Here is an 11,774-nt window from a genome sequence, read left to right on the forward strand (position 1 = left end):
AGAAGTTAAACAGTGGCTTAGCAGCTTCTTTAAGAACAAAACGGGATTGATATGTTCGTGGAATTTTTTTAATTAGGTTACAATTATTTTTAAGGCTTTCTGATCATTATTATTTCTCTTTCATTTGGAGAGAAGATTTGTTTAACTTAGTATAAAGTATTACGAAACAAAATTTCAAAAAAGAGGAATACATTATACTGCTTCATTTTTCTGTATGAAAAATGGCAATAAGAACTAAAATAACACAAAATTTTCCATAATTTTTCATTTTTTGCTTCTTTCTCAACCAACTTTTTTCCCATTTATTTGCACAAACCTTTCCATAGCGTGCTGCAGAAACGCATACAGCAAGCTCAACTAACAGCAAAGCCATAACAAGTACTACCAAACCACCTGAAGCATCGCTAAGATAGTTTTAGTGGCCAACACTTTATGAATAAAAAAAGCAGCATCGCCCGAAGTAGCAACCAACCTGTGGCATGTGCCCGAACGCACGTATCGGGCTTCTCGCGTCTCGCCGGAGCGTCCACTATAGGCATCCCTTTCGCCCGTCCCGATCAACAGGCGTCACACGGTGGCAAATGCTAGTGGAAGCTGCAGCCAACGATGAACCACACAGCTGGCAGCGCTTCGGCACGATTGAGTGCCCGATTCACGCCAGAACGTGAGAGCAGCATCTGTTGAATGTCGCCTGCCTGTGCCCGTCTCGTGTGTGTTTGATGCGCAAGCGTTACTTGCACCCCAACAGACGACGACACAGCAAATCTGCTTCGACACAAAGCGATAGAGTGACTGTTTTTTTTTAGATGTGCGATATAAAACCGCACACGCCCGAAGACGCCTGTTGCATCGAATCCGAATCCGAACTCACCAGCAAAAAAGGTTGCACAAGAAAGCAGCACCGAATTCATCACCATTATCTCACATCATGCTACTCATTACATCTCACTTCTCATCAATCTATTTTTTTCGGTGTTATTCACTAATTTCCTTTTTCCCATTCTAATCTATTCTCCATAATCCTCCTCATTTTTGGTTTAGAAAAAAAAACCCCACCCGCTATGGAGGCGCCCGGTGTTTTACGACGCGGAACGCATGGTGCACCCCACGATTAAATGCGCACGTGCTGCGCGCTTTGTTTATGGACCAAAACCGGGGCCGGGTGCGTATTTGCTTTTATTAGATGATTTGATGCCTTTCCGAACCGGGTGTTTATTTAGAGTGCTTAAATCGATCAGGTGGATCGGAGATGGGTGTTGTTTATGTTCTCTGGTCGGGGTCTGTTTTCATTTCAAGGCGCCTTTCCCCACCTTTTTCGATTATTGGTTTGCCGAATTTGGCAATGAGGGTACAAGCAATTGTTTTATTTTTCAACTTTATATGTTTATTTATTTTTGATTGTGGAATTTTTTATACACTTTTTTATACCATTTAATTGTCTACATCACATAACGAGCCGGGACGCATTCCAATTTTATTTGCCTATTCCATCGACAACACCTCCCGCACCCACGTGGCATGCTCGCGCATCTCCTGCAGCGCACCCGGGTTACCCTGGCTGCACGCAAACTTCTGCCCGAAGCTGGTCAATCCGAGCAGCACGTACTCCTGCAGCCGACCCTCCTTGCGCACCAGCGGGCTGCCCACGTCACTCACACAGTTGCGCTCGTGGTCCGCCTCCTGCGCACAGAACCGTCCCGTGCCGGGCATCACGAAGTCAAACTCCGCCTGGCAAGCCTCCAGCTCCAGCACAACCAACCGCATGTACTGCAGCCCATCGGCAGCACCGTCCGTACCGTAGTCCATCAAACCGTACCCGCTCGACAGCACTTCCTGCCCCACGTACTGATCCTCATCCACCTCCGGCAAACGCACCGGCTTTACCCACGGCGGAAGACGCACAGCCTCATCGGTAAATCGCACCACGGCCACATCGTTCACGAACGTTTCCGTATCGTACCCGTCGCGGACGGTAAACTCGACGGCCGTAAACACATACCGGAACTTGTCGGACTCGTCCGCAAGCAGACAGTTCGAGCCGAGATGTACCTCGACGGAGCTGCTACCGACAACGCACTGTGCCACCGTTACCACGTGCTTTTCGTCGACCAGTGCACCGCTGCAGTGGCGTGTTTCGTCCTCACCGAAGCGCACGACCAGCAGGGCGTGGTGTGGGAACTGGCCAGCGTACGCCGGTCTACCGTTGGCGGTTACGTTCTCGTTGCCCGACGGATTGCAGTGCAGTGCGACGATCTCGGCTGCGGGCAGGACACATCCCAAGACCACCAGCAGCAGCAGCGTGGACGACTTCATTGTAATGGTGCGGTTGTGGTTGACTTGAAGGAGCTAAGTGTACTGAGTAGGATAGAGCGTGCTGAAGTCTTATATAAGTCGCCACACTTTCGCTTTTGCTGTGGGGGTTGAATCACCTGTTCTTGAAGAGTCGCAAAAAACAAATCTAGCTAACCACTTCAGGAGCACTTCATTCCGAGACAACCGCCCGTTCGAGTGGTTCGTGGTTCCACTCACGCTCACCCGTTACCAGGGTCTGTTATGATAGACGTAACTTAAGCCATAACATCTTATCTAACATTCGGAAGGAATTGAACGTAAACAAGCAACTATAGCACCGGTATGCGCAGGAATGCATAAGTCAGCACTATAACCAATCTTGTTGAGTTCACGTCTCAATATCTCCAAAATATGGATAGTCGACTATGTACAATATCTTGCTAGCAAAACTCGCCAAACTTGGAGTCAGAGCAAACGTGCTGTATTGGCTTTAATCCTTTTTATACTGCGGCTTTTGAGCATAACTACTCTCAAGCTTTCGTTGGACTGCCGGGTGTTCCCCCGGGGTAGCCACCCTGGGTCCGCTGCTATTCACGTTATTTATTAATGATTTGCCTTTTATTCTACCTACAGATAAACACCTGATGTTCGCCGATGGCCTGAACATATTTATACGGCAATACGAGATGACCCTGATCGCGAAGAACTTCAGCAGCACATATGTAAATAACTTTCACCGCTGGTGCACACGCACCTCATCATCTGCAGGTATGTGTTGAAAAATGCCGAGTCTTATCATGTAGTAGAGCTCGCGAATCTTCTCGGCACAGCTACAACATTGACGGAATGACTATTGAAGCCGTTAATCTCATTAGGGAATCTTGGAATCATCCTTGACGCGAAACTAACGTTTAACCTACACGCAGAGGAAATCCAATCCCAGCTTCTAGGATTGGTTCAACAAGTAGTTAGAGATTTTAGGGACCCAATATGTGTAGAGGCTGTGTATTGCCGTACCAGTCCGTTCAGTGATTGAATATGCGTAGATTGTTTGGAAACCATCATCTCAGCGCTTATCTGATCGCATCGAGTCAATACAGCGCAGACACACCCGCGCTATGCTTTTGCGTCTTCTCCCATGGCAACCAGGCAGTCTATATCCATCCTAACGAAGCACGCTTAAAGCTTCTTGGACGGAACAAAACTCAGTGGCAGGCGTCCGCGTATAGCGCAGCAAAGCGCAGGTCTCCTAACGGGGAAACATCGACTGTCCATCCCTACTCCAACGGCTGGACATTTATGCTCCGACGACCCCTCTACGCTCGCGACCTCTGCTTAATGTCCCTCGTCGCCGTACGAATTATGCCTAAGGAGAGCCCATCATTTATATCACTAAAGTCTTTTAAAGACCGCATTTGCGCGATATAGTCCAGTACAAGTCCCCACAAGTGGTACAGGCAGGCCTTGGCCGACAACGGTTGTTAAGCCAAAAGAAGAAGAAGAAGAAGAAGAAGAAGAAGAAGAAGAAGAAGAAGAAGAAGAAGAAGAAGAAGAAGAAGAAGAAGAAGAAGAAGAAGAAGAAGAAGAAGAAGAAGAAGAAGAAGAAGAAGAAGAAGAAGAAGAAGAAGAATAAAGGGGGCAGTTTTTGTCAAATGCATTTTGTGATTTTTATTGTCCCATCCTGGCTGTACTGTCCGTCGACTACGTATTTACCCGAACAAACAATTCCATTATGGTCCAAACAGGCACACTTCACTAGTTCATCACAATTCATCACTCTCTCTATTTTTGTCTCTTCTGTGCTATTTACATACATTCTTTCCACCTTCCCATTTGCCAAACAATTTATCCTTTTGATGATAAATTTCTTTTTAAAAAACGTTCAATAAACAGAAATAAAAGAGTTCTCTTTGTTCGCTAATAAATGCACGTAAAGGAAGTTAGTTTAGATTAGTCGCAAGCAATAGCGCGTGTGTGTGTGTGTGAGTGTTTAAAAGTAAAAGCGTGATTAAATATGTATGGCGCGTATACAGATCATTCGAATGATTGTTTCGTGAAAAATAAAAAAAAGGAAAGATTAAGATTAGATCCGTGTACTTGGAGGGGGACGTGTTAGTTTTCTTCGCATTTCGAAAGCGAATAGTATTCTCAAATTCTATGTACATGTTGCAATGTCTCGTCCCTCTAACGCCGATCGTTACGGGGGAAGAACTTTCGCTTACAAACTAATCCTTAAACAGCTATAAAAATCTGATAATCAAGAGGTATTGGAGGTAACACTTTCTCTGTGTGTTGTAGTCTGAAACGTGTGAAGCAAGCTGCTTCTTTAGGCACTCAATACCCATTGCGCAAAGTCAATTGGATGCTTGCGCGTTGGTCCGGCTGGTGGGTGTCGTCACCGTAAGAAAGCGCCTGATGGAAGCCGTCTCCGAGGTGACCGGTAGCACACCCCGCATACCATTCGTCGAGTACCGTCGGCTTCGGGGCGTTGTGCGTGTACCGCGCAGCTGCCCTGTGTCGTCACCGTGCTCACCGTGTGGACTGCTGCTCGAATTCCACGCCCAGGATGATCGTCGCCGTGGCGTGGTCGGTGTTTCTGAGCTGCTGCTCGAAGCCGCGTTTCCTGGAAGGTGATTCGTTTCCTGCTGCTGGTGTTTGTTCTCACTCGGCCCTACACTACTAGCCACTGTCCCTCCACCACCTCCTCCACCACCCTCATCACCACACGATTTCAACTGCTGAAGCCGTGGCGAGAGCAGCTGTGATGCCGTCACCCGCTCCATTGCCGTGCCGTAGCTGTTCTCGATGCCCTTTGCCGCCTGGAGCTGCTTCTGCTTCCGGATCTTGGTCAGCCAGTCGATGTGCTCGCGTAGCTTTCGCTTCACGGCAACACCACCACCACCACCACCACCGCCACTTCCGGAACCTTCACCGACTGTCGAGCCATTGGTCTGTCCTACCACTACTCCATCGGCCCGCTCACTGCCACCGGATGCGGCCAGCACGTTCACCAGGTGTGGCGCTTCCCCGTCGATCACAAAGTTCGGCAGGATCAGGTTTAACGTGGGCGATGCGCAACGAAGCGCCAGCGATGAGGGTGGTTGGTCCGGCGAGCGGATGTTGAGGTTCGCGGTGGCTAGCGGCGACTTGCACGGCGACAGTCCGACCGTCGTCAGCTCATCCGTCGCTTCCAGTATCACGTTGAGGCTGCGCGACGAGGACGAGCTGGCGGCGATCTCGAGCGCGGTAAAGCTAAAGGACGATTTGGAGTTGGCTGGACTGAACAGGCGACGACCGCGGCCTTCCTCACGGTACGATCGCTTCACCGGTGGACAACTTTGCCCGTCCTTGTCGGCCATTTCCGAGAACGAACGCTTGCCGGGCCGTTCGGACGATGTCGCACCGGCACTGAAGCAACCGCCCGCACCCATCTTAAACGCTGCACTGGATGCTTTCGGCGTGCGGGTCGGGTCGGCCTGCGTGCTCGGTGTCGTTTCGTTCCGCTGCACCAATCCACGCACCGAGCGGGGCGTAAATTCGAGCGCCTTGAGCCGCTGCTTTTCCGCCTGGTCCGAGCGATACGAGTCGCAATACTCCGCCGTGCCGCGGAGCTGCTGCTGCTCGTCCGAATCCATCTCTTCCGGCCCGATGCGCCACACCTTGTGGCGCGCATCGTCACTGCACGTCACTAGGCGCACGTCACGGTCGCTCTGCATCCAGGCCACGCTCGTCACCTCGGCCGAGTGGCCGGACAGCTTCACCAGCGGGTTCGGATTGTCCACGTTCCAGATGTAGCAGCGCTCGTCGCTCGACCCGCTGATCAGGTACTGGCCGTCGGAGCTGAGCGCCGCCTTCACGTAGAACGTGCCGTTGTTAAAGCCACCGTACCGCTGCAGCGGCTTCCCATCGTACGACGAGATGTTGTAGCAGTAGATGTGATTGTCCATGCAGTTCACGTACAGCCGGTGCCGCCGCTCGTCGATCGCGAGATTGGTGAAGCCCTTCAGCGTCGTCGTGCCCGCGTACGAGAAGCTATACTTTGGCATCGGTTCCCGCTGGTGGCTGGTGTAGTGGCGGCGCGTATCCCACACCTTCACCACACCGTCGCCCGCACCGCACGAGATCAGCGTGTTGCCGTCCTGGAACGCGAGCCCCGTAATGCTGCTGCTGCAGCCCTGCGTCGGTATCTTTGGCGTTTGGCGCGTTCGTTTGCGGTGCGAGAGCGGTGTGCCCGGTCCACCGGCATGCCCGCTGTAGATGCAGTTGTCCGCCCGCGGGATCATGTCCAACCCGACCTGCGCCCGGATGTCCCAGATCAGTATCGCACCGTCCCGCCCGCCCGTCGCAAACACGGCCGAATCGTCCCGCCGGAACGCGACCGTCTTGACCGAGCGCGAGTGGCCGCGGAACGTTTGCGTACACAGCATTTCCGACTCGCCGAGCGTCCACAGCTTCGCGGTGTGGTCGCCCGAAGCCGTCACCAGCTTCATGACTCCCGGCATCCACTCGAGATCGAACACCGCATTGTAGTGGCACTGGATTCCTTCCAGTGCCCGCTCACCGCCCGGTTCCCGGTTCGTGAGGTTCGTATCCTGTAGCGCAATCTTGCCATCCTCGTTTGCGATCGCCAGTATGTGCTGCTTGCCCTGGCATTTGGAAAATTTGGCCGCCAGGATCGGTGGCGATGGGTTGTAGTCGGCCGAAAAGGTGGAGGGCGTAATACCGTTCCAGCTGTCCCGCTCGTGCACCTGCAACCGGCACAGGGGGGCATCATACTGAGAGGCGAAACCTACGGGAACAGAAACGGGGAAACAATCAAACACCACACGTCGACGGGGCGTGTCCGCCGGTTTGTGCCCGCGCGCACACTACAGGAATATTCCCGTGAAATTCACATCACTTACCGCTGCCCGACTCGCGGTTCCGCAAATTCAACACTGTATTCATGAATAAAAACAGAAACTTTTTTCGGTCTATCGGACCTCCAACTGCAAAGGCATGCGCACCACAAACTTGCGGACGATTAGACCGATTTGGGAGAAGTGATTTCCCGCCCAATGTACGCTGTTATCTTCCACATCGCAGCCAAGAAACGCGCGAAAGAAAAGCGGGCAAACAAACCTGGGAAAAGCGCGTAAATATTTTGACTCCAGCTGTCAAGATGGCGACACTGGCGGCGCTAGCTGTCAAACAGTGGGATGTGCGCCGTTGGGTTTTGAAAACAATGGATTTTTCCTGCTTCATTCGGTTATTTTCACACGAAAAAAAATATATTGCGGAAATCAATAAAACTGCTGCTGTATGTGTACTTCATTTGCTTTTATTGCGCAGTAAAATTAACAATTGAAGTGATTCCTGCACATTGCCGTTGTGTTGTGTCACCCTGTGTCATGCAGTCACGAATAATCGGGAGTTTTTGCTTGTTTCAAATGAAACGCTTTTTACCGCAAGTCCTTTCACGCTTCGATGATTTTCTTTATTATGCTTTATTGAACATTCTTAAATTTACGAAAAAAAACTGAATTAGAATAAGTCTTCTACAATGTTATTCATCATTTCCTCCGCTACATCAAGCTCACGCGTTCGAATCTGCTCCAGTACGTACTTTTTCCTTTCCTGCAGCACTTTGACGTACGATTGCAAATTTTGCTTCGTTGCCGTCATCGAATCTTTCGCTTCGGTGATCTTTTTTGATACCAATTTTCTCAAAATAATGTCTACCTTGTGAACGTTTGATTGTTCCATCGGTTCTGCTACCATCTGTACTGCTGGGCTTTCCTGAGGATGTTCAAAGCAATATTGTATCTTTGTCACAATGACTTCGTAATCGACACTGAGGCCGTTAATTGTTATGAAGTCATGCTCTTGGTGGTAAAGCTTGCCGCATGGTTTTTCTAAACGCGCCCACATACGATTGATTACATCTTCACCGATTGGAAGGGCTCTTTCCCGATTCCGTTCCAGAGCAAGCGAAAGAGACGTGTCGAAATAGGATTCGAAATAACCGATGGAAAGTTTCCGGGCAATCTTTTGCCATTCTACGCGCATGCTTCTGTAGTAGTTATTATCATCGATTACGAACACAACGTCTGAGCGCATTAGGCTTGAAGAAATGCACAATTCATGTTTAAATTCTTGACGCAAACGAAACAACGCTTCATCTAGTTGAGAGTGATCGTTCTCTTTCAGCGCATGTATGATCATTTCAATGTAAGTTAATAGCTTCTGACGGCTTGTCTTGTACAAACCGGTCACATCCCGAAACGTATCATAATGACGATCAATCTTGATGTACGAATCATAACATACGTGAACAACTGCAAACCTTCGGCCCGGTAACGCAACGAGCTGCTGACAGTAGGTGGTTTTCCCTGACCCCGGGATGCCGACAAGCACGTTCAAACATATTCTAGCCATTTTGTAAGTGTAACTAAAAAACGATATAAAAATTAATCACTCAGCATTGGCCAGGCGGTGGTGGCTTGGCTCTATTATGCTACGGAAGGTTCTGTAGAGTTTGATGCAGTGGCCACTTCGGGCGTTGCTGGAACTGCTGCTGCTGCTGCTGCTTGTTGCTCTTGTTGCTGCTGCTGCTGTGCTTCTGCTACCATTTTTGCCTGCTGTGTCTCCATCTCAGCCAACCGGCGCTGGTTAATGTCCGACTGCACGCCAACATACACCTTCAACAATCGCTGATTTACGTTGGTAAACTTTAGGACACAATTATCAGCGCACGATACTTCCTCACGCGTCAGATCCCGGCCGAACAGATTGTCCACGCAGGAGTTAAAACACATATCGGTGATTTTGTTGTACAGTTGCAGAAAATCCTTGATCTAGAAGAAAGAAAGAAATGAGGACAGTGGCAAGAAAAAAGGAAATAATTCGACTTACATTCCGTAATTCGTAATCCATCCTTGCGGCGCTGCTATGTACAGAGGTTTTTCGTTTTGTTTACATGTTATTTAATCGAACACATGCTTTTGACAGTTCCTTGTAAAGCGATTCGAGCAGTTTTTAGGGGGTTGTAAGTGCTCGAATTAGAGTTTTCCGTGTTATCCGCTGTTTGAAATTAGAAAAAGAAAATCAGGATGTTTTGTGTATCATAAAAATATTTGTATTAATAATACTTTTTTTATTTTAAGGACGAAGCAAAAAGTAGGAAAATGTCTTGTCTTTATTGCTCGAACTAAATTACTTAAAGAAATCATAAATAACATTTCCCCAAATGTTGTAAAATCGCACACACATGCTCAGTTAGGTAAATAATCATTCACGCTGCTCTAATCTATCTCTATCTATTCACACAAACACACAAACAAACAGAAAAGACAAACATTCACACCTATTCGACAATTTAAGGCACAATTCAAACGGAGAATTCAAATGCATCCCGCAGCAGAAGGTCCGGCTCGGGCAGGTTTTACTCTGTCTTATTGTTCAGCTGAGCAAGATCCGGAATCCGACGGAACAATTTCCTTCCAATGCCAACCAGCAGGCACACGTGGCAGGCGTGCAGGACCACGCTGCTCAGTACCGTGCTCGGGTACGTGTTCCAGCAGAATTCCAGCAGCAGAAGAAGCAAAAACTTCAAACTGTTCGTATACTCCGTGTACCAAGTGAGGTAGGGCAAGCTGTGGAAGTACCACACGTAAAATTGGTAGTGCAAGCTACGCGCACAAACGATGCCGATAAAGTTGGACAGGAAAATGGGGAGCAGCGCGAGTTGGGTGGATCGATCGAAGTGGATGGAAAATTTGTTGGCCGCTGGGTTCGCTGCTGCCGGTGATTCCGTTTCCACCGGGGCGACATTCTGCTGCTGCTGCTGCTTACCGGACATCTTTTTAATGCCCTTTTCAAACGATTTCAAAAACTTTTCCTGATCCTGCGTTAGCTTTTCCTCCCCGTTGTCTCCTTTAGCAGCCGGCAATGCTTTGGCTTTCGATTGCTTACCCTTCTTCACCTTATCCTTTTCAGCCCGATTTTGTGCCTCTATCTGTGGCATCAGCATCATCTCCAGGTGGCGCAGGCGGCAGTAATTTTGGAAGTACTTGTAGCAGGGCGATGCAAACACGAGCAGCAGCGTGAGATGCAGTCCGAGCAGTGCCAGATGAAACACCTTACTTTCGAACACTTCCGGCTCGAGGAAGCGATAGTTTACTGTCCACTTGTGCTCGAACACGCGCCCCAAATCGAAGCTGCCCTTAAGGTACTGCCACGGATGGGTAAGAAGGAACGGAGCACCCAGGATCAGCTGTATCACTCCACAGACCGTCAGCTGAAGGGCCGTTTTCAGCCATCCCAGATTGGTAATGTACAGCAGCAGAATGGCCGGAGCAAACAGAAGGATGTTCATCTTTACCGAAACGCCCAAGCTGAGCATTACGCTGCCGAGCGTCCATCGACCGTCAATGAACGCATTCAGGGCGGCGTAAAGGAACAGGATCGCAATCGGATCGTTAAACAACCGCAGCACGTAGATGGAGTGAATCCGGTAGGAGGTGAAAATGGTAATGACCATCACGTATGGGGGGACTTTACGGCTCTTACAGTACAGCCGGAGTACGAGCATCAGTTGAAGCAGATAGATGCCAATGAAGACATACTGGGCCAAGCGAATGTTGGTGCCGTGTGATGTTAGGAAGTACAGCGCGCTGTAGATGTAGACAAACCCGGCAGGATAGACGAGCGGGCCGGTATCACCTGTGTGTAACAGAAAGCAGAGAAACACATTATTCACCAAACATAAATTACTTCAAAGTTTAGCTTCATGACAAACCTCGCAGCTGCGAATAGTCGGTGGTGCCGTTGAGAAACCCTTCACACTCCTGCATGTACGCCTTCCAGTCGATTTCGGTGTAGCGCACATTTTGCACCACGAACACGTTCAGCACCAACTCAGCGGCCAAAATTAGGATCGAGATCAGCGGCAACCGGGCCGGGTCGAAGATGAGCGATTTGGCAAACGTTAAGCTTACGTACTCCTTGCGTATCTTGGCGAGCAGAGTTTGCGGTTCCTTCCGCGGCACCGGCGGCACCGATTTCGGTTGATTGGCTGGAATTTTCCCCATCGCTCCTCTCCAGGGCTGGTTGCTGGATTTGTTTTGGTTTTTTTCTCTTCTTTGGTCTGGTCTCACTGTCTCACTGCCCGGAATACGTCACCCCCGGTTTGTCACACAGCAGAACGGCCACGCGGACAAACTGCACGAATCACAATCGCTTCTTGGAATTCACAATCTATTGAAGGAATGTGGGGAAAATTTGTGTTTAGAATACAAGGAATTTTCATGGTAATTGCAGAAATCCAGTTTGATGCTTCATTTAGGTAAACAAAACAAAATAATAGAAAAAGCGCTAAAATTGGCAATTCACAACCATTGTGCATTTCGTTTGAATTATTGCAGCGTTTACACGCACCGCTCGATAACTTCGTAACGATCATTCCCAAACACGTGGCGCAAAATCACGCAAGCGGTTGATTC

At 49.3% G+C, this 11,774-nt stretch overlaps 5 protein-coding genes and 1 long non-coding RNA gene across 7 annotated transcripts; 1 reads left to right on the forward strand and 5 right to left on the reverse strand.

Moving 5' to 3' along the window:
• Positions 1-1,449: 1,449 nt before the first annotated feature.
• On the reverse strand, positions 1,450-2,365 carry LOC120952302 (collagenase-like). The gene has a single exon (XM_040371574.2). It carries the CDS (start codon positions 2,311-2,313, stop codon positions 1,483-1,485), a length of 831 nt encoding a protein of 276 aa, XP_040227508.2. The 5' UTR covers positions 2,314-2,365; the 3' UTR covers positions 1,450-1,482.
• A 66-nt stretch (positions 2,366-2,431) lies between these two features.
• On the forward strand, positions 2,432-3,782 carry LOC125906827 (uncharacterized). Of its 2 annotated transcripts, none has more exons than XR_007452169.1 (2): positions 2,432-3,060; positions 3,123-3,782. It is a non-coding gene; the product is annotated as an uncharacterized LOC125906827 (long non-coding RNA). The 2 variants fall into 2 exon arrangements; XR_007452168.1 differs by having other exon boundaries at positions 3,168-3,782.
• Positions 3,783-3,922: 140 nt separating this feature from the next.
• LOC120949006 (protein lethal(2)denticleless) lies at positions 3,923-7,507 on the reverse strand. Its single transcript, XM_040365930.2, has 2 exons — positions 7,197-7,507; positions 3,923-7,081 (listed from the first exon to the last, which is right to left on the reverse strand). Exons 1-2 carry the CDS (start codon positions 7,237-7,239, stop codon positions 4,647-4,649), a joined length of 2,478 nt encoding a protein of 825 aa, XP_040221864.2. The 5' UTR covers positions 7,240-7,507; the 3' UTR covers positions 3,923-4,646.
• Positions 7,508-7,759: 252 nt separating this feature from the next.
• LOC120949008 (L-seryl-tRNA(Sec) kinase) lies at positions 7,760-8,709 on the reverse strand. Its single transcript, XM_040365932.2, has one exon. The coding sequence runs from the start codon at positions 8,707-8,709 to the stop codon at positions 7,816-7,818; it is 894 nt and encodes a 297-aa protein (XP_040221866.2). The 3' UTR covers positions 7,760-7,815.
• A 32-nt stretch (positions 8,710-8,741) lies between these two features.
• LOC120949009 (mitochondrial import inner membrane translocase subunit Tim10B) lies at positions 8,742-9,338 on the reverse strand. The gene is made up of 2 exons (XM_040365933.2): positions 9,187-9,338; positions 8,742-9,128 (listed from the first exon to the last, which is right to left on the reverse strand). The coding sequence occupies exons 1-2, from the start codon at positions 9,205-9,207 to the stop codon at positions 8,784-8,786; spliced, it is 366 nt and encodes a 121-aa protein (XP_040221867.2). The 5' UTR covers positions 9,208-9,338; the 3' UTR covers positions 8,742-8,783.
• A 113-nt stretch (positions 9,339-9,451) lies between these two features.
• On the reverse strand, positions 9,452-11,534 carry LOC120949007 (lethal(2)neighbour of tid protein 2). Its single transcript, XM_040365931.2, has 2 exons — positions 11,072-11,534; positions 9,452-10,995 (listed from the first exon to the last, which is right to left on the reverse strand). Exons 1-2 carry the CDS (start codon positions 11,361-11,363, stop codon positions 9,716-9,718), a joined length of 1,572 nt encoding a protein of 523 aa, XP_040221865.2. The 5' UTR covers positions 11,364-11,534; the 3' UTR covers positions 9,452-9,715.
• Between the last annotated feature and the right edge of the window lie 240 nt (positions 11,535-11,774).

This window comes from Anopheles coluzzii, chromosome 2 (assembly GCF_943734685.1).
Source record: "Anopheles coluzzii chromosome 2, AcolN3, whole genome shotgun sequence".
Lineage (NCBI taxonomy): Eukaryota > Metazoa > Arthropoda > Insecta > Diptera > Culicidae > Anopheles > Anopheles coluzzii.